General features: G+C 41.8%; 1 protein-coding gene across 9 annotated transcripts in view; it reads right to left on the bottom strand.

The window, feature by feature from the left end:
* The window catches only part of SHANK2 (SH3 and multiple ankyrin repeat domains 2), a 951,897-nt gene that overhangs the window by 612,723 nt on the left and 314,430 nt on the right, over positions 1-24,744 (bottom strand). For all 9 annotated transcript variants that reach the window (XM_073604227.1, XM_073604226.1, XM_073604228.1 and 6 more), the window contains exons 6-7: positions 20,024-20,175; positions 7,853-8,020 (exon numbers count right to left, since the gene is read on the bottom strand). In XM_073604227.1, coding sequence (XP_073460328.1) covers positions 7,853-8,020; positions 20,024-20,175 — 320 coding nt within the window. The remainder of the gene's footprint in view (positions 1-7,852; positions 8,021-20,023; positions 20,176-24,744) is intronic.

Genomic DNA, 24,744 nt, shown 5'->3' with positions numbered 1-24,744 from the left:
ACTGTACTGTCTCCCTTTTATATTGTAAAGCGCTGCGTAAACTGTTGGCGCTATATAAATCCTGTATAATAATAATAATACTCACTAGTGTAAAAAAAAAAAATAATGAAAAGACATATTGAAATTTGCAAATGCTGTTGGGTTGTAATCCAAACAGTAGCCACATTCAGTGGAGGATTTGGCTTTGTGTATAGGAATGTGCTTTTTCTTTTGCCAGGCCAGCAATTGCACAAGGACATCGGATGGCAGCTGGTAGAGAGTAAACATTGGTTATACTGAGCACTATTAGTTACACCCAGAGTGTCTGCGTTAAATAGGCATGGATCACAAAATAGGTGAGAAAATGAACTCATTAGCCAATGATGTCTTGTTTATGTGGCCTGCCATATACAGTAGAAAGTATTCATTAAGACTATTGATGTTGAACAGAGCAAGGAAAATCATCACAGTGACTCTAGTTCATCAGTTGATGGGTCTGCTCTGGAAGAGTCAATATTGACCAATATCTAATCATCTCTCTGAGCCTGACATAAATTCAGCTGTACCAGACTAATCTCTATCTAGATAAATCCATATAGGAACATGTTTACAAATAAATTCATTGCCAACAAACAAAACATCCACGTATGAACATCATCGCATCAAGGATCTTAAACCATAAAGTGTCTAGAGCAGTTTGTTCATTGCTGGGAAAAATCCTTCACACCGTCTGAGATGGAGCCCAGCGTACAAGTTAATGGGACGTACTGTGGAAACTCCAAGCTGTCACATTCTTATCTTGGCACCAGCAATGGTAACAGCTTAATAGCTACAAAAACATATGCAAACCCATCTGTAATCAGAACAGACAGAACCATTTTGAATGCTATTATCAGGGCTGTGGGTGTTATATCAGGATTTGGCAATTTCAAACTTAAGCAGCACACCCACTGCTTTGTTCACCCACAGGGGGAAAGAGGAAGAGCCCTGTAAAGCTGCACGACGATCTGATCATAGCTTACACAATGCCAATGACACTCTTCCTAACCCCATATGGAGCCTAACTATTGGCTGTTCCGTGTACTCCTCTACCAGAAACAGAAGAACCACATATTTTAAATCAGTCTGATAGGTGAACAGAGCAACTGGGGGGTGAAAGTGATTGTAAAGCTTGAATTTTTTTTTTTTTAATGCCCCGTACACACGGTCGGATTTTCCGATGGAAAATGTCCGATCGGAGCGTGTTGTTGGAAATTCCGACCGTGTGTGGGCTCCATCGGACATTTTCCATCGGATTTTCCGACACACAAAGTTGGAGAGCAGGAGATAAAATTTTCCGACAACAAAATCTGTTGTCGGAAATTCCAATCGTGTGTACACAAATCCAACGGACAAAGCGCCACGCATGCTCAGAATAAATAAAGAGATGAAAGCTATTGGCCACTGCCCCGTTTATAGTCCCGACGTACGTGTTTTACGTCACCGCGTTTAGAACGATCGGATTTTCCGACAACTTTGTGTGACCGTGTGTATGCAAGACAAGTTTGAGCCAACATCCGTCGGAAAAAATCCTAGGATTTTGTTGTCGGAATGTCCGAACAAAGTCCGACCGTGTGTACGGGGCATAAGTCTGAACAAACATACAGGTGCATCTCATAAAATTAGAATATCATCAAAAAGTTACATTTCAGTAATTCAATTCAAAAAGTGAAACTTTTTAATTTTGATGGTTATGGCTTACAGCTTGCGAAAACCCAAAATTCAGTATCTTAGAAAATTAGACTATTACATAAGACCAATAAAAAAAGGATGTTATGGAAGCCCAGGTTGCTTTGATAGGGGCCTTCAGGTCGTCTGCATTGTTGGGTCTGGTGTCCCACTGTGTTTTATCAAGTCAGCGCAGCCCTCTACCAGGAAATTCTAGAGCACTTCATGCTTCCCTCTGCTGACCAGCTTTATGGAGATGCTGATTTCATTTTCCAGGAGGACTTGGCACCTGCCCACACTGCCAAAAGTACCAATACCTGGTTTAATGATCATGGTATCACTGTGCTTGATTGGCCAGCAAACTCGCCTGACCTAAACCCCATAGAGAATCTGTGGGGTATTGTCAAGAGGAAGATCGGAGACACCAGACCCAACAATGCAGACAAGCTGAAGGCGGCCGCTATCAAAGCAACCACCTCGCCGATTTTTTTGCTTAGAATAAAAAGATCACGATTCTCTTACGATTCTCGCGGCGTAAAATCTTTCACATTATACATAAAAAATTGGGCTAACTTTACTGGTTAGTTTTTTTTTTTAATTCATTAAAGTGAATTAAGTAATTTTTTCCTAAAAAAACTGCATTTGAACGACTGCTGCGCAAATACAGTGTGACATAAAATATTGCAACAAGCACCATTTTATTCTCTAGGGTCTCTACAAAAAAAAAAAAATGTATGTATGTACAATATATATATATATATATATATATATATATATATATATATATATATATATATATATATATATATATATATATATATATATATATATATATATATTTTATATATATATATATATATATATATATATATATATATATATATATATATATATATATATATATATATATATATATATATATATATATATATATAATGTTTGGGGGTTCTAAGTAATTTTCTAGCAAAAAAAAACAAATTACCGTATTTATCGGCGTATAACACGCAGCCCAAGTTTAGGGGGGGGAATTTTAGGGAAAAAAACTTTTTAAGGAAAAAAAAAAACTTACATTTAAATGCCCATCAATGCAGCCTTGTCAGTGTCATCTGCAGCCTTTCAGTGTCATTTGCAGCCTTTCAGTGTCATCTGCAGCCTTGCCCAGTTACACTGCAGACTTTTCAGTTTTTAAATATGGCGCTTTAGGCTCCTCTCGTAGTGATGTGGGTGGAGCTGAGCGCCGCCGACATTCATACATAGCCGAGTGTACTCTGAGCTAGCCGAACACACTCGGCTATGTATGAATGTCGGCGGCGCTCGGCTCCGCCCACATCACGAGAGAAACCGAAAGCAGCCGAGAGCCGCCGACATTCATACATAGCCGAGTGTACTCGGCTAGGCTAGGTTCGGCTCGGCTCGGCTCCGCTCACAGTCACGCCCAGTCCTGTGTTATGTCCATCAAAGGGCGGGACTGGGCGTGACTGTACACTCGGCTATGTATGAATGTCGGCGGCTCTCGCTCCTCCGCTCACAGTCAGCGGGGATCAGCGGGGGATCGGCGTATAACACGCCCCCGTGATTTTCCCCTGATTTTAAGGGGAAAAAAGTGCGTGTTATAAGCCGATAAATACGATATTTTAACTTGAAACCAACAAATGTCAGGAAGAGGTTTAGTGTTTAAGTGGTTAAACTTCCATCATTTACACACCAAAGTGTATTCCTTTGATCTATGAAGGACAAATTGTTACAATGTTTATACTTAAGTTCCACAAGAATGTTGTGATTCTTGGCAGACTGCCCGTTCTTGTTTTTTTTTCCTTTCTTTTGATGGCTGTGGGCTTTAGCAGAGCAGAGAGAATTCTCTCCATAGAAAGAATCGGGAAATACTTTGTCAAGATCGCAACAGGGAAAAAAAAAAAAAATAAAAATCACGATAACGATTCTTAACGATTTATCGTCCAGCTTTAGTGCATACAATAATGTACATGGACATACTTTTCAGTAAGCCAACATTTCTGTATTAAAAATCCTTTTTCTTGTTGGTCTTATGTAATATTCTAATTTTCTAAGATACTGAATTATGAGTTTCCACTAGCCGTAAGCCATAATCAACAAAATTAAAAGAAAAATGCTTGAAATATATCACTCTGTGTGTAGTGCATCTATAAAAAAATATATGAGTTAGTTTCACTTTTTGAATAGAATTACTGAAATAAATTAACTATTTGATGATTTTCAAATTTTATGAGATGCACCTGTACATGTCATGCTTACCTGCTCTGTGTATTCGTTTTGCACAATGTAGCTCGGATCCTCCGCTCCTCAGGTCCCCTGCCATTGCTTCTGGCTCCTCCCCCCATAGGAAGCTGTTTTCCATGGGGGCACTCATGCGTGCTCAATCCTGAGCCGAGTTGTCTGCACCTATTCAGACACACAGCCCGGCTTTGCCCCGCCCCCCACTCTCTGCTCACAGGTTTTGAGCCTGTGGGAGCCGGGAGAGGGGAGAAGAGCTGCTGCAGACGTGTACAGCACAGGACCAAGATCGGGTTCAGGTGAGTATTTAGAGGGGGGCTGGTAGTGAAGCCACTAATAAAAGTTTTTTTTTTACCTTAATGCAGAGAAAGCATTAGGGTGAAAAACCTTTTACCTTTAGAACAACTTTCTTTTCAGTATATAGCAATTACTTTCAAATGAGGCTGTCCAAACCCTAGCATTCACAGTCATCTTGTCTACCCTCCAACAACTAATGGACACAAGAAGTAAAGTTTCATGGACATCACAGTGTGATGGGATATTGTAGAGGACTGAGTATACTATCACACAGAGTATCATATAATGTGGAACCAATATGTTAAGTGATGTGCTGCCTAATTAAGGAAAAAGGGGGCATGTAAAGGCCAGAGAAATAAATTATACATTGCAATTTGTGAACTAGCATGTACGTTATAGCAGCAGTGGCTGTAAAGACACCAGCAGTCACATTTCTTTGCCTTATTTTATCCTCCATCATATCAAACTCTTATATTGAAGAAAAGTAACCCAAAATGTATTAACTCTTCCTGAAAAAAATGTAATGATATCCCACAGGATCGAAAGGTTTTCAGCTGAATACTAAAAATCCTGTAGAAAACCATCTAACCCAGTCTCTATCAAACTTTTTATACTACCGTGTTTCCCCGAAAATAACCACGGGTCTTATATTAATTTTATCAGTAAAAGACACAGTAGGGCTTATTTTCGGGGTAGGTCTTACCATGTAATGTGCTCTCTTCTCTCCCCCTCTCTCTCCCTGCCTGACAGGAATCCCCAATGCGAACCAAGTTAAAATGCTTGTAAAATCCTATAATTCAATCTATTACAGCAGTATATAATGTACAATGTGTGTGTTTCTGTAATATAATTGTGCCAAATACCTTCATTATAGCTCTTCTGTGACCCGCCGGAGCTCCCTTCCCCACGATTATATTACAGAAACACACACATTGTACATTATATTCTACTGTAATATATTGAATTATAGGATTTTACAAGCATTTGAAACTAGGGCTTATTTTCGGGGTAGGGCTTATATTCCAGCCCTGCTGGAAAATAATGCTAGGTTTTATTTTCGGGGTAGGTCTTATTTTCGGGGAAACACGGTAGAGGAACCCTTTGTCAGGAACCATGAATCAGACAGACAGAAATGAGGTAAAAAAAAAAAAAAAAGGGATTGGTAACCAAAGCGGGTAGTCAAACATGCCAGTAATCAGGAAATCAGAGATCAGCGTAGTCGGAGGCAGAAGAACAGGATCAGAACCAGAAGGAACGTCAGCCGGGCAAAGTCTTTCACAGGAACACAGCAGAGAATCTCCAGATACGTTGACCAAGGTGAAGGCAGGAAAGGAATGAACAAGGCAGTTTAAATAGCCAGAAGGGGCTGGCTGTAGGTGGGAATGACGAGCAGATGATGATAACCCGGTGAGCCACTGAGGGATCAATGATTGCTGACATCCAGCTGAGCAGCCTGAGCACAGAGAAGGAAGCTGCCAAGAGCTCAGCCCTGACACCCTTGAAATAATTTTAGGGTCTCTGCATACCCTGGAAAAATCAATTCATTGTGGGTTAGTGGAAAAAAATGCACCGTATATCGGTGGTCAGTGATAAGAATGTCCCCTTACAGTGGTGGAGAGAATGCCACCCTTATAGATAGCTTAAAAGAAATGGTGTTGTTCAGGGAACTCTGCAAGCACCATCCAATGGGAAGTCAATCAGCCACAGCTCAAGGAACCCCTAGCAACTTCTGGAGGAGCCCTCAGTAAGAATGGCTGATCTGTTCAATCCCTGTGTTTAGCTTGGCACAGGGGTCAAATTATTAAAGACAAATCGCTGTCTTTGTTGTCAAATCGCTAGCCCCTGCCACCTTCTTAGCTAACCAAGAACACTTAGAAATGAAGACAGAGTTCTGAGTGACAGCTCAGGAGGAGAGGTGGTGTGACAGGCAGGGCAGTCATCAGAAATTTTTGGGCTTTAGGCCTGGGGCCCCCCCGAGCCTGACCACCAACATTCCACAGAGATTGCCCACATCCTACCGAATCCGCACACCGGCCACCTCACCTGTACGCACTCAGCCCCCCCCCCCAATCCTGTATATATGTCAGCTCCCCTCACACCTGTATATATTTCAGCCCCCCCACACACCTGCATATATGTCAGCGCCCCCCCCCCCCACACACCTGTATATGTCAGCTCCCCCCCACACACACCTGTATATATGTCAGCCCTCCCACACACCTGTATATATGCCAGCCCCCACACACCTGTATAAATGCCAGCCACCCCACACACCTGTATATATGTCAGCACCCCCACACAGACACACCTGTATGTATGCCAGCCCCTCACATACACAAACCTGTAAAACACACAAGGCTCTGGCCCCTCCCTGTACACAAACAGCCCCCCTCCCTTTCCCTCACAGCCCCTACTTGTAAAGAAGGTCTTCCTACCTGGTCCCAGCCTGTTTTCACAAAGTTGACATGTTACTGAGAAGCACAGTACAAATCACACGAGGGGTGCACATACACATAGTAGCCAGAGGTGGCAGTAAAGAGTTCGATGTCTGAGCTCAATGACACGAGAACAGCAGAAGCTGTGAAATAGTTTCTATACTGCACAGCATGGCTCCGCCTTCTCCCGTCCTGCCTTCTTCTGGTCCCGGCGGGCCCCTCGATCCCCTTACAGTTGTGACAGCTGTACCCCCCCTGATGGCGGCCCTGGTGACAGGCAGTGTACACAGAGCTGCACATCCCCCACCTCTCTTTCTCCTAAGCTGCCAGACAGAACATCACTGTGCTGTATCCCCATCTCTCCTCTTTAGTTTACACAGAGTCTGGAGCAGCAGCCTGCTATTCAGGAGAACAGAGGGGGAAGAAACTGTCAGCTTGTTCTGTGAATGATTGCAGGTCAAGAAGAGTGCTTTTCACAAAAACACACTTTAACAACAGCACAAGCCGGGTACTATACTAGACTCTCTCCAACTAACGTAGTAGATAGTGTGTGCTATTGTCAGATTGTATTTTTGTGAATGAAAGCGCTCTTCTCTAGGTTTTATTATTCACATTACAAGCTGATAGTTTCCACTTTCTCTGTGCCCTGAAGAGTAGACTGCAGCTCCAGACTCTGTTCAAAGAAAAGAGGAGAGATGAGGAGCCAGCAACTGCAAAATGGAGAGGTACTCAGTGCTGACTGTATCTCCTCCTTCATACGAACCACCAGATTTTTAAGCCTCAGGAGGGGTGAAGCTACAGCCAGAAATAACAAAAGAGAAAGTTTTTTTTTTTTTTAACATCCACTGCTGAGGTTTTAATGGGGAATATGCTATGTGCGGAAGATCCCCTGGAGGATTTGACACACTTTATTTTCACTTTTGTTTTTTTTAGGAATACCTCTCCAATACAAACTGTGTTCCTATGGTTCTTGAGTTGGCTAGTATATTACTGCTCTGCCCATAAAAAAAAAACAAAAAAAAAACAAAAAACAAAAAAAAACCAAACAACTACTCAGTTTTGATTGTCATTTGCATTTAATAAAATATGACATGTCGGAAGCTGTTCACACTTTAAATGTCTATTTCCCTGGTTTGCATTGATATATTATTTATATAAAGACACTCCCCAAGATCCGACCTTACCTGGTGAATTTCCTGCCAGCCATTTTCATCTTTGCAGCCAACACTAGCATGTTCATAAAGGAGCAGCTCACAGCAATACGGGTCTCCGCCCACCATGGCGGTGTGGTAGAGAGGAGTCAGGCCACGACTGTCCTTGTAGTCAGGAGATGCACCCAACTCCAGCAGGGTCTACCAACAAAAGAATAGAACACAACATTTACAAAATTATCTACTTTAATGGTAATTGTAAAAAAAAAAAAAAAAATGTAAGTCAATCCCAAATACTGTAGGTCTGACAAAGAGAATGAGAGAAAGAGAATGCAAAACCTACAATCACACCAAGCATTACAAAATGCTTAGCTTTAATAATATTTCAAACACATTATATCCCTTGCATCCAGTCTCTGGCTTCATTTTTTTCTGAGTCACTGACCCAGAAAATTTGAGAAGTAAAGTAAAAATTAGAGTGAAGTCAGAACTCCTGATCTGCATACCAGTTCCAGGTCATTGACTCAAAAGCACTGAAGCAAAAGGGTCAGCATGACAGCTATGAAACATGTAATACAGGAGAAGGCCAGTGATTGCAGCTCTGTACTACTCTGTTAACAGATTTCGTTAAAGTTATTTGAAGTCCTGTGATCTACAATCTATATAATCTATATTCAAAGGCCACTTCCAGTAGGTTGACTCTGCATTCAAGGTCCTAGCGCCCTCTAGCTATAGGTATATCCACCAATAAGAAAAAGGCTGGCAGGACATGCTGGAATTTGCACTGTATCTAAAGTACAGGGGGTCCCCAGGTTACAAACAAGATCGGGACTGTAGGTTTGTTCTTAAGTTGAATCTGTTTATAAGTCACAACAGGTACATTTTTTAAGTGTAGCTCCAGACTAAAAAAATTTTTAAGCTTTTTGGATAGCATAGGGAAGTGTTAACCCCCCTGTAAAGTGTGTTTTGCTGTCTGTGCCCCTGTTCAGAAGATTTCACCTCACTTTCTGTCCCAATGACAAATCGGATTTTGAAAATTTTGGGTTGTTGTGGAAACAAGCCTTGGTGATAAAGCTTCAGTGGAGACACCTTTTTCCCATAATAACTCTTACAGGAGTGAATTTCCCTTCCTAGGGGTAGATTTCCTCTCACTTCCTGTTGTCTCCCTCCGTTTGTAAGTAGGAGTTGTTTGTAAGGCGGATGTTTGTAACTAGGGGACCTCCTGTAATCAATTTGTGATTTTAAATAATTCCCCCCATCACACCACAACATAAGTGAATGCTTTTATGTACAGTGGAACCTTGGTTTCCGAGTAACGCGTTAACGAGCATTTTGGAAGACGAGCAACTTTTTTTTTTTTTAATTCTGACTCGGTTTGCGAGTGTTGTCTCGCAAAGCGAGCAGAATTCAAGCTAATGTGGTGTGCAGTAGCGCATTTGGCCAGAGGTGCGGGGGCGCCGGTGACACTCGGAATCACTCCGTTCCCTAACCTTTCCGAGCTGTCCCTGAGTTTTTCCAGGGCTCTCCGGTGCCCCCCCACCTCTGGCCACATGCGTTATTGCATGCAATAGAAGTCAATGCAGAACGAATTATCTTTGTTTCCATTGACTTCTATGGGGAAACTCGCTTTGATATGCGAGTGCTTTGGATTACAAGCATTCTCCTGGAACGGATTATGCTCGTAATCCAAGGTTCCACTGTATTTGTACATTTAACTCAGACTTGCATTAAAGCTTATGAGAACCCCACTCAAAAGGTATTTGTTTTGTTAAATCACTGTCATTTTTTACTTATTTTTTTCTACTTTTTTATACCTATGTTGCCTATCAAGCACTTCAGCCAATTCCTGTCTACAATATCTGCACATCATTGCAAAGGGTGGGTTTCATTTTTTGTTGCATTCTTTATTTAAATTTTTCCTTCCAAACTTTCCAACAACGAAGGCACATCATGTATAACAGGTAAGAGGGTGATATAGAGATTGTACCATAAACATCAAGATAACATGGTTACAGTATTATAAAAATAAAATATGTATTCTAATGCAAACCCGAGAGAGAATCAGTCAAGAAAAGGATAACAAACACCAAAAAGATGAATGTTATATATTGGATGTCTCATTCTTTGAAATAGCATTAAACATGGCGTAAAGGTGATGATGCGGCACTACCAGCTGGTATTTAAAGGGCTGAAGTTTCAACAAACGCAACCTGCCACATGAAATCAGTTATTAGCGTTTGAAGAGTGGCTAGTGGGATGGAGTTTGGTGGTTCTTTCCCCACGTCTCCACACTATGGAAGAATCCTAACGTGCCCAACTTCTAGAACTATCCATATCCCATTTTATGGGCCAGGTTTAGGATTATGAAACTACAAGATGTGAGAAATGGAGCCTTGATGTCCTTCGATGATTTAAAATTCCTGTACCAGCTGCCTACCTCTCACTTCAATTGTTACCCACTATTTAGATGTGCCCTTTCAGGTGCAGTTTGGGTCTAGCTGAGCCTCATTCCAGCCAACCAGTCTTGAACAAATGCTGTGGGATGATGACTTTAGTAAGTCGCTGTCTACTATTTTTAATTCCCTTTTCCCAGAAACAGATAGACTATTACAGGTATGCTGAGCATTGTAGGTGACTGAGGTCTCTGATTTAGATGATGATTGAGATGAATTATAGGAAGCCCCCTTTACAAAACTGGTATCAGCTAAAGGCCAAATGATCAGTTATAAATGAAGTGAAATCTCTGCAATGGGACACTGATGGGGAAAAAAACTGTCAGGGGTTATAACCCTCCCTTGCTCTATCCAAAATGAAAAAAAAAAGTTTTGCCTATAGTTCTACTTTAACTCTGCTCTTACCACCTAGGATTTAGAACCCTGTACTATATTCCGTCCTTATCGCTGTATTGTCTATTATATGGAGCTTGACTGGATTGTCTGTATATGCTACAGTACACTGGATGTGCCTTTCTGCAGAATTTGTTGGCTTCTTCACTCCCTGGAGATGTCGTTTATGGAACTATTTCTGTTTCCAATCAGTTTTTGTACTCGGTATACAAATTCACACTTAGGCTGGCCATATACAGTGCAAATTTCTTTCCTACAACCTTGGGTTGCAGGAAAGAAATTTGCACGATTCGCCAATCGACACAGACGGTGTTGACAGGGGAATCTCTCCTGCTGAACAATTGTCTTCTCCCGGTGGGGAAGAAAGTGATTATTGCTAGCGGTTATAGCAGCCGCTAGCTATAATAGCAAGAGAATTCAACAGGCTGGTTGTACCCAAGTTGATCGATTGATCAACTTGGTACATTCAGCCTGCCCATTAACAGTTCGAATCTCGGCCGGTTCCTGCTGAACCAGACGAGATTCGAACCATGTATGGACGGCCTTAGGATGAGAAGTATACTGTACTAGTTGCAGGTGACAGTTTCTTACTTGTCTGATTAGTTGTCTGTTTCTGTAAATGCAAATTTAAAATCTTTTCACTTAAAAGGAATAAAAAAAAAAAAAAAAAATGCCGTAAAGGGTGGGTTTTTTGATGGTGACAACAATGAATTATGCCTGTGCAATGAGTGTCAGCATGGCCACTTGCAATTTCCATTGGGAATTTGCGTTATGAGGTCACAATGAAGGAGAAAAAAACTGGGAAATGGGGACAGGGGGGTTTTCACACACAGCTTGCCCAAAGATCTTCAAGGCAGGAAACCCAAGCTAAATTTTTTTATTGATGGCGGCAGCTTTTCTAATATTGCAAATTACTTTTGAAATTACTTTAAAATCTAAAAACTAAAGATTTTAGCAATTAGGTTTACATATACTTTAAAATGAACTTAGTATTTTATTATATTTCCCTCTTATGCCCCATACACACGGTCGGACTTTGTTCGGACATTCCGACAACAAAATCCTAGGATTTTTTTCCGACAGATGTTGGCTCAAACTTGTCTTGCATACACACGGTCACACAAAGTTGTTGGAAAATCCGATCATTCTAAACGCGGTGACGTAAAACACGTACGTCGGGACTATAAACGGGGCAGTGGCCAATAGCTTTCATCTCTTTATTTATTCTGAGCATGCGTGGCACTTTGTCCGTCGGATTTGTGTACACACGATCGGAATTTCCGACAACAGATTTTGTTGTCGGAAAATGTTATATCTTGCTCTCAAACTTTGTGTGTCGGAAAATCTGATGGAAAATGTGTGATGGAGCCTACACACGGTCGGAATTTCCGACAACAAGGTCCTATCACACATTTTCCGTCGGAAAATCCGACCGTGTGTACGGGGCATTAGACTGTAAGCTCTAAGGAGCAGGACCCTCTGATTCCTACTGTATTAAAGTGTATTGTATTTGTACTGTCGACCCTCAAGTTGTAAAGCGCTACGTAAACTGTTGGAGATATATAAATCCTGTATAATAATAATAATAATAAAACTGCTAACAGGAAGATTCTGAACTTAAGTTGATATGCCTTAACTGCACTGAGCCTGACTGGCTAGGTTACACATAACAATTCTTTGTGCCAAGATCACCCACGGCAACTAATAAAATATGACAGTGGAAGGAGCCAGAAGGACAAAACAAATGAAGAAACATCAAAAAGGCAGAAAATAAAAGCAATTAAACAAAACCATGAAAATGAAGACATAACGGCAATTATATTACTGGCAGAACAAATAATGATTTTGCACGGTGGGAATAAAGTGGATATCAGAGGTTTTCATTTGATGGATAATTAAATTGAAAATATTTCTTATTTACAAATGAAAAAAGGCTTATTGGAGAGAAGAAATATAACTCATATGAAATTCTGTGTGTAGAAAGTAGAAACAGGAGGTGAAATAGTTCAGCTATCAGTGAACCTCAGCCTCCTAAATGAACATATAATTGCATGAGGACATTGATTCCATTTAGTGACCATGATGTGACACGGACAGGCTGATCTGCCATATAATGGGTCTGATAAGAGCTCAGTGCCCCAGTAATATCCAATTTCCCTTTCTTTCACAAGGTGAATTCAAAAAGGGGAATATTATGATGCAGAATATTGCCAGCTACATTGCAGTTAATGGAACATTTCAAGACAGGTGACCCAGTAAAGAGCAGAAATATGCCGAATTAAATTCAGGCCACGAGAAATCCTGGAGGGGCACCTGATTCCTGCAGATGAGAAACGCTTCTAGAATGCTCAGCGAAACAGTATGCCACCTGAGGGTCAGAAGATTGGAAACTAGACTCATTCCAGGGCACGAAACTACCATGAGAGGAGTAATAAGGCAGATTCTCTGACAAATGAAAAATCAAGACAGATTTATATTATATACACATGATAAATGAGACTAATGACTGGTAGCTGACCCCAATAAATATATATATAAACTAAGGAAGACTCTAAAATTTAACTTTTCTGTCTTATTTTTACCCAGCAAACTTGTCATATGGTCACACAACCTCTTTTATGTTCTTAATGTACCACTGAACCAGCCCCAATCCTTAGATTAAAAAACAAAAAAAAAAAAACACCAAATACCTACGCATATTTGTTACTGATAAATCCTAAACTACAGCTGTTATACTGGACAAAGACTCCATAAATATATACATGCTGAATAATGGGTTTTAATATATGTTTGTATGGGGTATTTATGTTTTAACAAATTAGCTATGCTTATAAGTGAAGTGCGGGATTTAAAACAAAAAAACAATTATACTCACCTACCGTATGCGGCTACAGAATCGATCCGAAGCTGCAACTGTCCACCGCCAACTCTAAGACCGAGAATCGAGCGATCACATGACCGCTCAGTTCTCGGTCTTCACTGAGTAGAGTGGTGATTGTCAGTTGTCTGCTCTCTGCTCTGGCCCTCCAGTGCTCACTGGAGCGCTGGGCTGTGGAGGGCTTAGGAGCGGATGGGTCAGGCTCTCAGCAGCGCACTGAGATGCTGAGTCAGCTGCCATTCACGCCTCTGGGTGGATCCCAACAATAATGTCAATCCCTGCAGAGCCTGGACCGGCACCATTATATCAGCCGACAGGGGGCTTTAGCACCCTGCCAGCTGAGTCTGGATTACAGGATTGTAAAAATAGGTGCATTCCTTTTGTGAGCCACATGAGAAGTATGGCTAAAAAAGCTTTAAGGACTTAGTCTAAAAACTGTAAGCACATTTATTGGGAGATAAATACAAAGTCTGAGACAGGGACACCCAGGAACAGTCAAAGTGGGTCTTATATTCAGCAAGGCAACAAACAGTTAAAGTGTTTTTAACCCTAACAAAAAAACAAACAAACAAACAAAAAAATAGGAGATGCTGTTCCTTTATAGCAGGTTAAACAGCACAGTGGTTTGTGCTGTCTAACCTGCCCCTCTGGAAGCTGTAAAAAACCTGGCTGATCCTGCCAGTTTCTGCCCTCCCCACTGTAAACTGACCACGGTTTATCATGGCTGCTGAGCCTTGACACCGTGGCCAGTTTATCCACAGCCCTGCTCTCTGCTCCTCTCCCCCTCTCCCCCCCTTCCCTGCATGTTAGCTCATGTATTTTCTGTGTGAGCTGTCTCCCCTTCTGCTGCTGTTAGTGGAAAAGTTAACTTTTCTGGTACAATGTTTTTATTGAAATATGAAAAAGGGAAAACCCAGATAACGAATTCCCACGCAGGGGATATATACAAAAAACATAAGAAAAAGGTTTACATGAAAGTACATAATGAAACATGGAAAAGTTAACTTTTAAAAATTCACTGCCAGTCCCTTACTTGTATGAAGCCATAATGTATTGTAGAAGTTTTTGTTAAAAACTATGCCTCCAAATACCTTCTGGCATGCATCTTCAGGCCGGTCACCTGACCCAAGGCCACTCTACACCTCCGATCCAGGGCTACAGCAGAAAGGGCTGAGCGGCCACGTGACGTCCCCAGTTAACATCAGAGGAAAATCTCGGCCTCTCTTGCTGTAGCCCTTGATCGGAGGTGAAGAGCGGCCGTGTACATGCAAAAAGGTATTTAGAGGCATAGTTTTTAACAAAAACGTATACAATACATTATGGATGCATACAAGTGAGGGGCTGGCAGTGTATGTAACTGTTAGGGTTACAAACACTTTAAGAGAACTTTTTACAGAAAGTTGATAGCAGAAAAATCAATGCTTCGGTTTTCCTTTTCCTAAAAACAAACAGGCAGCGCTTTTTATCTTTTTAGTGTTCTGTCAACACCCAGCCTTTTCACCCACCAAAACCTCTGGACAGCTGAGGCCCAAACAAAACATCCATAATCGTTTGTTGTCCAGTGGTCGTCTCCATCTTTGGGACCTCCTAGGGTACGATGACAAGCTCTCATCTCCTGCTCTTATGAACACTTTGGCACCCTCTGTAGACTTCTGAGCTTCCAGCTCAGGTACTTTTTCCGCCAGTGTGCTCGTTCTCCGGGTGTCTCCCGTCAACTCACGGAATTAGAGAGCATTTGCCATAGATGGGAACCGATTCGCCACTGACTTTCCACTAACTGCTGCCTTAATCCAACCAAAGGAGGATTACCTCCCCCCGGTTTTCCTCTCTAAGTGGGAATCAGATCTCACCATGCATTTTACTGATTCACAAAAGGGGAAAATTCTTAATTTTGTCCTCTATTGCCACCAAGGTCCAAGAGACCGGTCATAAGATTTTGACTAGGTGGTATAGGATGCCTGTGACCTTACACCGTGTTTTTCCGCAGGTACCAGATACGTGTTGGCAGTGTGGCACTGACTGGGGCACGATGTTCCACATTTCTGGGACTGTCCAAAAATCAACTGTTTTGGCAGGGAGTGGCCTGTACCATCAAAGATCTGCTGCACCTCACAAAACGGCCCATCAAAAAATATAAGGCCTCTCTCACAATCAAGCTTTTGAATGCTGCAAAGGCTTGCATTCCTTTGCGCTGGAGATCTGTGACTCTGCCTTTGAGGTCTCTTTGGTATTCCAAAATTAATAAATTCAGGGACATGGAGGATCTTACCTTACACAATCGGATGGAAACCTTTTCGGGACACTTGAAAGCTGTGGTAACACGGGTGGTGGCTTCGCAACGCGGTTGAACTCCTGGGACTCACTAGATTATGGCCCTGGGCGATCCTGCTTCCCTAGTTTTAGGTTTCTTTACTTCCTCTTTTTCTCTTTCTCCACCCTCTCTTTGTCACCCTTTTACCCTCTTCTTTCCCTTATGAAAGTATGTGACACATAATATCCAGCTCTAAGCTGTTACTTTATTCGTATATTTGATTTCTTTGGTGATTCATCCCCGAAGATACTTCTCTGGCCCTTGGGGTTCTTTAAGCGACCCCAGAATTTTTAACCTTTCCTTACTGTATATGGATGTCTTTAAATTCCCCTTGACTGTTTACATTTGTTGGAGGCGCTATCCGTTGCCTCTAGCTTGGATATTTGTTTTATTGCCTGATAACTGATTTAAAGTATTTATAAGACCTGTTGGCTGCTAACTGATTCGATATTTGTTTTACTTTTGTATGCATATTATAGCTAAGCAGACCCTAATGTCTACATGCCACATAGAATTTTGGTTATCCTTGTACCCCTTTATGCTGTGTCTTGCCTAGGTTGTACTGTGCAATTTTGGGTACACAAATAAAAAAAATTTTTAAAAAAAATCGACATTCCTTCCAGCCAGTGCCTTTCCCTCCACTCTGAACTGTGAGAAGGATAACATTTTTCAAACTTTCAGTGAATTCATGACAGTCCATCAACAATTACTTGCTGGGTCCCTGGATGGTGTTCTACATAAAATTTAAAGTCTTGCAGAACCAAAATCAATCTTGTTCAAGATTTCCAAAAACAGTCTGTCCAAAATAGTAATACCTTAAAGTGTTACTAAACCCACAACAGTAAAATCAGTGTTTATATGCAGTAAAGCATGCTTGTTATACTCACAGTGGAACCTAAGGGGTTAATCCTCCGCATTGTGTAAAAAGGCTGCCTCATCCTGGCTTCTCTGAGCCACCCCTCCTTCCACTGTCCCCTAATAATTTCCTGATAAACACGGTCTATGGAGTCAAGCTGCACATGCTCAGTTTGGTATTTTGTGTATTGCTAGGGAGGTTTTTTTTCCCTTGGAAGGATGCATGTGATCAGCACAGGGCCAATCAGCACTGTCCAGACAGAGGGTCAGGGGTCCTGCAGTCTCATAGGACAAACAGAAAACTCCTCCTACAAGCTTTAACCAGTGGACATAGAAGAACGGGGAGAGGAGAAAGAAAAACAATGCCATATTAAAGTTATCCATCTCATTCTTCAGATAGAGAGGGGACTACAAGTCCCTAACAGTCGGCGCATCTCACTCCTCAAATTGAAAGGGGACAACAAAGGGTTCCTGAGCCCCTCCTGGATTTTGTCACAATGAGCAGTAGGCAACCTACAGTAAATAGGTTAAACAGTAATGTAGGTTGCCTACTGCTCATTGCGACATAATCCCAGAGGGGCTTAGGGACCCTTTGTCATCTTTCAATTTGAGGAGTGAGATGCGCCAACTGTTAGGGACTTGTAGTCCCCGCTCTGAAGAAGGAGATGGACAACTTATATGGCATTGTTTTCTTTCTCCTCTCCCCGTTCTTCTATGTGTATCTGCCGAGTAGTATAAAGTAATAGCAGGCTTGTCTACTTTGTTCTCTATAGGAAGTATACAAAAAAATGGCGGACACAATCCACAACGGCCGACGTCAATCCTGCGCGACAGCGGGCGCGCAAGAAGTGACATCTAGACCGCATTTCCGGTATTTCAGAAAGTAAACAACATGGCGTGCGTTCCAGACATTAGTCTGACCGCCATAATAACACCACTAGTGGGCCAATTATTACACCTAGCGTCTATACACCTAAAATGTGGATCAACATACATGATAGGTAAGACCCAGACCCTGATAGGGCTAATATGATTACTATTATTATCTTTAGATGTCTCCTAAAACACCTCCATTGTTGTAAGCACTACATCTGTTCTTGCATTGGCTATGGGGATATGTGATGTTAAATTATGAGCATGCATAGTGTGTCAGTTATACTATACAGTGGGGATCTGGTACTATATTGTGTGTATGTGTATATATATATATGCGCATGTGTGTGTATATTTGTATGTGTATATACATTTTGGAGCTGTCACTCTGGCCCTGCCTTTCCATCGAACCACCCACAATTGTGGGTGGAGCACTGGAGCCTCTCTGGGATATGTTCTATGGATGAGCATATGTATATAAGAAGCTGAAGGAGGTAGTACTGCTAGGCTCTGAGGAAGAAGGTATCCCTTCGAAATGCGTCAGCCAGCAGTGGTTTTTATGTCCTCTCTCTCATCATCTGGAGACTGCTATCAGACGAATTGCCATAAGTTAAAGGCTTTTATATTGCAGTTCCATTCACATGCTTGTGAGTAGTTTTTATTCTTTCTTTTAATAAACAAATCAAAGGATAATATGCACAAGGCAGCTCCTAACAGGGTTCTCCCTAGTTCGTTCTCCAAAGCAAGCAGGCAGCATGAACAGGAATTCTGTCAGCACTTTTCACTCAGCGGAAGGCTCTCACAGTAGAGAGAGTGAGCAAGCCCTATTCTTCTGCGATCTAGCACATTATATATATATATATATTCTGAAAAAACAAATGAGAACAATTTGCATATTATAGCATAATAATGTATAATGCTATAATATGCAAATTGTTCTCATTTGTTTTTTCAGAATGGATCTTCCACATACATAATATTTCTCTCTGCAATACGCCTCTGAAGGGACACCGTCCTGAAACATGTCAGGCTTCTAGAGAAACATGTGTCTATAGATGGAAGTATACAATAATCATATGAAGGAAAATCCATTGCATAAGCACTTTTGTAGAGATTTATGTCTAGTATATCTTGTTTTTATGTTTTTTCTAAATAAATAAGACTTTTTACTTAAATGTAATCGTTCTGTTCGCCTATAAAGTCCCACTGTACTGGGGGGTACATAAGTTCCCTAGTTTTAGGGTCTTTTCCTATGCTATGACGTCCAGTCAGGATAACGGAACCACTTCCCGGACGTCAATCCGCTATAGGGCGGGCGGGAAGTGGTTAAAAGACAATTGCGCGGTCATGCAACACTGTACCCAAACAAAATTGTTATTATTTTGTTCCCACAAGTAGAGCTTTTTTTTGGTGGAATTAGATCACTACTGGGTTTTTAATGTTTTCCTAAATAACAAAAGACCGAAAATTTTTAACAAAAGAAAGTTTCTTTGTTTCTGTTTTAAAAAATGTGTAAATAAGTAAGTTTCTTCACTGATGGGCATTGATGAGGCTGCACTGATGGGCACTGATGAGGTGGCACTAATATGCAGCACTGATGGGCACTGATAGGCGTCACTGATGGCCCGCACTTATGCGCACTGATAGAGGGCACTGATGTGCACTGATAGATGGCACTGATAGGCAGCACTGACGAGGATGCACGTGCAGGCATTACTGATGGGCGCTGACTGGCACTTCTAATGGGCACCGATTTGCATCCCTGGTGGTCATGGGTGGGCATCCTTGGAGGGTCTGCACTGATAATCAACCCCCCTGTCAGGAGAGCAGCTGATCGGCTACCCTCTACCCGCACCTTGTAACGTGAATAGAGGAAAAGCTGATAAACTGCACTTTCTGGTTACGATGTGACCAACTGATTGGACAATATGGTAAGGAGCCTACATCATAGGCTCTTTACCAAGATCGGTGATGCGGTGTGTCAGAGTGACAGACCACACCACCAATCGCCGCGCTGTGTGCGCGAGCAGCTTATCCTGCTGGACATCATATGACGTCCAGTCAGGATAATGAAACCACTTTGCGGCCGTCATATTGCTATATGGTGGGCGGGAAGTGGTTAATACTACACTACACTTCCCCTCTCTCCTCTTTCTTATCGTTTTTACATCCATCAGAGTATTCTTAAGAAGTTGTCATCCTTTTGTGTCTCCACTGATCATATTGATATGCTGGGTTTTATCCATGTGTATGTGAGTGCAATACTTATCCAGCTATTTATTGATGTTTCTATCACTACTACACTTAGACAGTGGCGCTCTCACTTTCTCTCCTCCTCCTCCTTGGCAATTTAGATAAACACACCTGTCTGATGGTGAACAAGCCAGACGTTGTTCTTGTACAAGTTATAAGGACTGTATCTGTGATTTCAGAGTACGTACCACAAGAGCAGTTTGCGTCTTTGCTCGAGCTGCTTTGTGCAGAGCTGTCATTCCATCCTTGCTCCTAAAGTCCAGATGAGCACCCCCATTTCGAAGAGCTTTAATCACTTCTGTAGAGTTGTCCATCTGTGCTGCCAAAGTGAATGGAGTTTCTACGAAAGGGAGACGCCATTACAATTTGTTATTAAGGAAATTATTCCTTGACAAACTTTTTGTATTTTGCACTTTTATAACACAAACTTGCTAAAACATCCCCCCCCCCCAATGTAAGAGCTCATTAATCACAATAAAACACTCAAATATACCCTGCGTGATTATGAACAAAAAGTTCAGTTTTTTTGGACATGTGACACAAGGCCTTTCATTTATACTATGTTCTGGTTCCCCTTGTATATTGGGGTTCTCCCAGTCATCACTGCGTAAAAGGAAACTATAAACATCTTAAGTTATTGTTATTGAAGTTTTATTTTTTACGTTTATACATTGTTAAGCAAATTTTTATACAGTAAACATTTACAAATACATCACAAAGGATGATTGCCAAAACACTATAGGTTAGCTAATGAGACAGAACAGCAACTGCTTTGAGGTGCAATTTCTGTTAGTGATGAGTCACTTCCTCTAAATCAGTCAGCTTGAGCTACTGAACTCTGTAAACAAAGGGCTTCTTTTAGCAATGTTGTTTTTTCTGTATTTGAGAATAGGGGGCTAGAGAGCCAGCCAATGGTTTAAAAAAAAGTGACTTTTTGGGTTTTCAAACATTTTAACCGCTTCCAGACCGCCCGCCGTCAAATGACGGCTGCAGAATAGCTCCCCTGCACGAATCGCCGTAGCTGTACAGCGGCCGTTTTAAAGGGATTAGGGGGCGTGCGCGTGCCGCCACGTCAATGAGGAGCCCGTGCCCGGTGGCCGCAATGTCCACCGGCGCACTCGCGATCCCTCCTGACAGAGCAGGAACGTGGATCTGTGTGTGTAAACACACAGATCCATGTTCTGTCAGGGGAAAGAAGACAGATCGTGTGTTCCTAGTATATAGGAACACCGATCAGTCTCCTTTCCTAGTCAGTCCAACCCCCACAGTTAGAACACACACAGGAAACACAGTTAACCCCTTCCCTTCCCATGACATTTATACAGTAATCAGTGGCTATTTAAAGCACTAATCGCTGTATAAATGTGCATGGTTCTAAAATAGTGTCAAGTGTCCGATCTGTCCACCGCAATGTCGCAGTCCTGATAAAAATCGCAGATCGCCGTTTCGATCGATTTGTGGGGGAAAAAAAGACATACATTTTGTTTGGGTACAACGTCGCACAACCGCGCAAGTGTCAGTTAAAACGAAGCAGTGCTGTATCGCAAAAAATGGCCCGGTCAGGAAGGGGGCAAATCCTTCCAGGGCTGAAGTGGTTAATATTTGAAAAATTATTTTTTTTTAAATCAGTTTTTTTTTTCCAGTTTTGACCACAACAAAGAAATAGAGTATATACAAAACCACATACACAAAAATATATACAATCACAGCACTCCTTTAGTGTTACCTATAACTCTGTCTACTCCTCTCCACTTCCTCTTACTGTAGGGATCCCTCAAGGTTCTGTCCCCGGACCCCTTCCCTTCTCCATCTGCACCTCCTCCCTTGGTCACTTGATAAACTCCCATGTCTTTTAGTACCATCTCTATGCTGATGACACCCAAATCTCTCTCTCTACTCATCACCTCACTCCTTCAGTCTCCTCTCGCATTATTAACTTACTAACTGACATATCAGCATGGATGTCACACCACTTCCTCAAACTTTCTAAAGCTGAGCTCATAATATTCCCTCCTGCCTGTGCCCCCTCCCTGACTTCTCCATCAAGATCAATAATACAACCATTAGTCCCTCCCCTCATGCCAAGGTTCAAGGTGTAGTTCTGAACTCAGACCTGTCCTTTCAGCCCCAAATCCAATCACTGTCCAAATCTTGTAGACTTCACCTTCGTAACATCTCCAAAACATGCCCCTTTTTAACCGTTGAAACCACTAAGCAACTTATTTACTCCATGTTATCTCTGATCTTGACTCTTGTAACCCCCTCCTCACTGGCCTACCTCTTCACAGACTATCCCCTCTTCAGTCTTATGAATGCTGCTGCCAGACTCATCTACCTTACCAACTGTTCAGTGTCTGCCACCCCTCTCTGCCAACCCCCCACTGGCTTCCCAATGCCCAATGAATACAATTCAAAATATTAATAACATACAAAGCCATTTACAACTTAGCCCCAAGCTACATCACCAATCTTATCTCCAAAGTTCACCCAAACCATCCTCTCCTCTCCTCCCAAGACCTCCTGCTCTCTAGCTCCCTTGTCTCCTCCTCCCATGCTAATCTCCAGAGCCTCACCCATCCTCTGGAACTCCCTACCTCAATCTGTCCGGCTATCTCCTGCTCTGTGCACTTTTAAGCGATCCCTGAAAACTAATTTCTTCAGGGAAGCCTATCCTGCCTTCAGCTAATAACCAAATCTTCTATTTCTCCCATCAGTTTATCCCTCACAGTTATTACCTTTTGCTCCACCAGCCCCTCCCCATTCGATTGTAAGCTCCCAGGGGCAGGGCCCTCCTAACCCTTTTGTATTGATGTAATGTTGCTGTATTGTCTCCCTTTATTTTGTAAAGCGCTGCTCAAACTGTTGCCGCTATATATAGTATCTCATAATAGTGAGTACACCCCTCACTTTTTTGTAAAAAAATTATTATCTTTTCATGTGACAACACTGAAGAAATGACACTTTGCTACAATGTAAAGTAGTGAGTGTACAGCTTGTATAACAGTGTAAATTTGCTGCCCCCTTATAATAGCTCAACACACAGCCATTAATGTCTAAACCGCTGGCAACAAAAGTGAGTACACCCCTAAGTAAAAATGTCCCAATTGGGCCCAATTAGACATTTTCCCTCTACGGTGTCTTGTGACTTGTTAGTGTCAAAAGGCCTCAGGTGTGAATGGGGAGCAGGTGTGTTCAATTTAGTGTTATCGCTTTCACTCTCTCATACTGGTCACTGGAAGTTCAACATGGCATCTCATGGCAAATAACTCTGAGGATCTGAAAAAAAAAAAAATTATTGCTCTACATAAAGATGGCCTAGGCTATAAGAAGATTGCTAAGACCCTGAAACTGAGCTGTAGCACGGTGGCCAAGACCATACAGCGGTTTAACAGGACAGGTTCCACTCAGAACAGGCCTCGCCATGGTCAACCAAAGAAGTTGAGTGCATGTACTGAGTGTCATATCCAGAGGTTGTCTTTGGGAAATAGACGTATGAGTGCTGCCAGCATTGCTGCAGAGGTTGAAGGGGGGGGGGGTCAGCCTGTCAGTGCTCAGACCATACACCACACACTGCATCAAATTGGTCTGCATGGCTGTCGTCCCAGAAGGAAGCATCTTCTAAAGATGATGCACAAACAGTTTGCTGAAGACAAGCAGACTAAGGACATGGATTACTGGAACCATGTCTGAGACCAAGCTAAACCTATTTGGTTCAGATGGTGTCAAGCGTGTGTGGTGGCAACCAGGTGAGGAATACAAAGACAAGTCTGTCTTGCCTACAGTCAAGCATAGTGGTGGGAGTGTCATGGTCTAGGGCTACATGAGTGCTGCCGGCAATGAGGAGCTACAGTTCATTGAGGGAACTATGAATGACAACATGTACTGTGACATACTGAAGCAGAGCATGATCCCCTCCCTTCGGCAGTATTCCAACATGATAACGACCCCAAACACACCTCCAAGACAACCACTGCCTTGCTAAAGAAGCTGAGGGTAAAGGTGATGGACTGGCCAAGCATGTCTCCAGACCTAAACCCTATTAAGCATCTGTGGGCGTCCTCAAACGGAAGGTGGAGTGCAAAGTCTCTAACATCCACAAGCGCCGTGATGTCATTATGGAGGAGTGGAAGAGGACTCCAGTGGCAACCTGTGAAGCTCTGGTGAACTCCATGCCAAAGGGGGTTAAGGCAGTGCTGGAAATAATGGTGGCCACACAAAATATTGACACTTTGGACCCAATTTGGACATTTTCACTTAGGGGTGTACTCACTTTTGTTGGCAGTTTAGACATTAATGGCTGTGTGTTAGTGTCAATTTGCTGTCCCCTCAAAATAGCTTGTTATACAACCTGTACACTCACTACTTTACATTGTAGCAAAGTGTCATTTCTTTAGTGTTGTCACATGAAAAGATATAATAAAATATTTACAAAAATGTGGGGGGTGTACTCACTTTTGTGAGATACTGTAAATCCTGTATAATTATAATAATAATAACCAGTATACATTCCTATTTAAATGCCTATTTTACAGATCACTATACATTCGTATTTAAAGGTCTATTTAAAAGAGAAGTATGGACTTTTTTTTTTTTTATTTACAGAATACAGAATACTTTATTAATCCCAAAGGGAAATTAGGAAATTGTTGCGACACAGACACACTTAAGACAACACAAGATCACAACAATAAACTGAACAAGATACAAAAACACAACAAAATTACCAATAACAGCCATTAGCACCAAATAAAACAAATTAAAACTACACTACAAATAAAACATCCATACAATTAAAATACAACATAGAATAAATAACACAGATTAAAATAACAGACAATCAAACTACCAAATGCAAATATTACACCACTTTCTCTAACACCACCCCAAACAATAACAAACATAATACCAA

The sequence above is a fragment of the Aquarana catesbeiana genome, linkage group LG11 (assembly GCF_042186555.1).
Source record: "Aquarana catesbeiana isolate 2022-GZ linkage group LG11, ASM4218655v1, whole genome shotgun sequence".
NCBI classification, from domain to species: domain Eukaryota; kingdom Metazoa; phylum Chordata; class Amphibia; order Anura; family Ranidae; genus Aquarana; species Aquarana catesbeiana.
The sequence above is the reverse complement of the archived record's forward strand: the minus strand, read 5'-3'. Positions and strand labels throughout refer to the sequence as shown.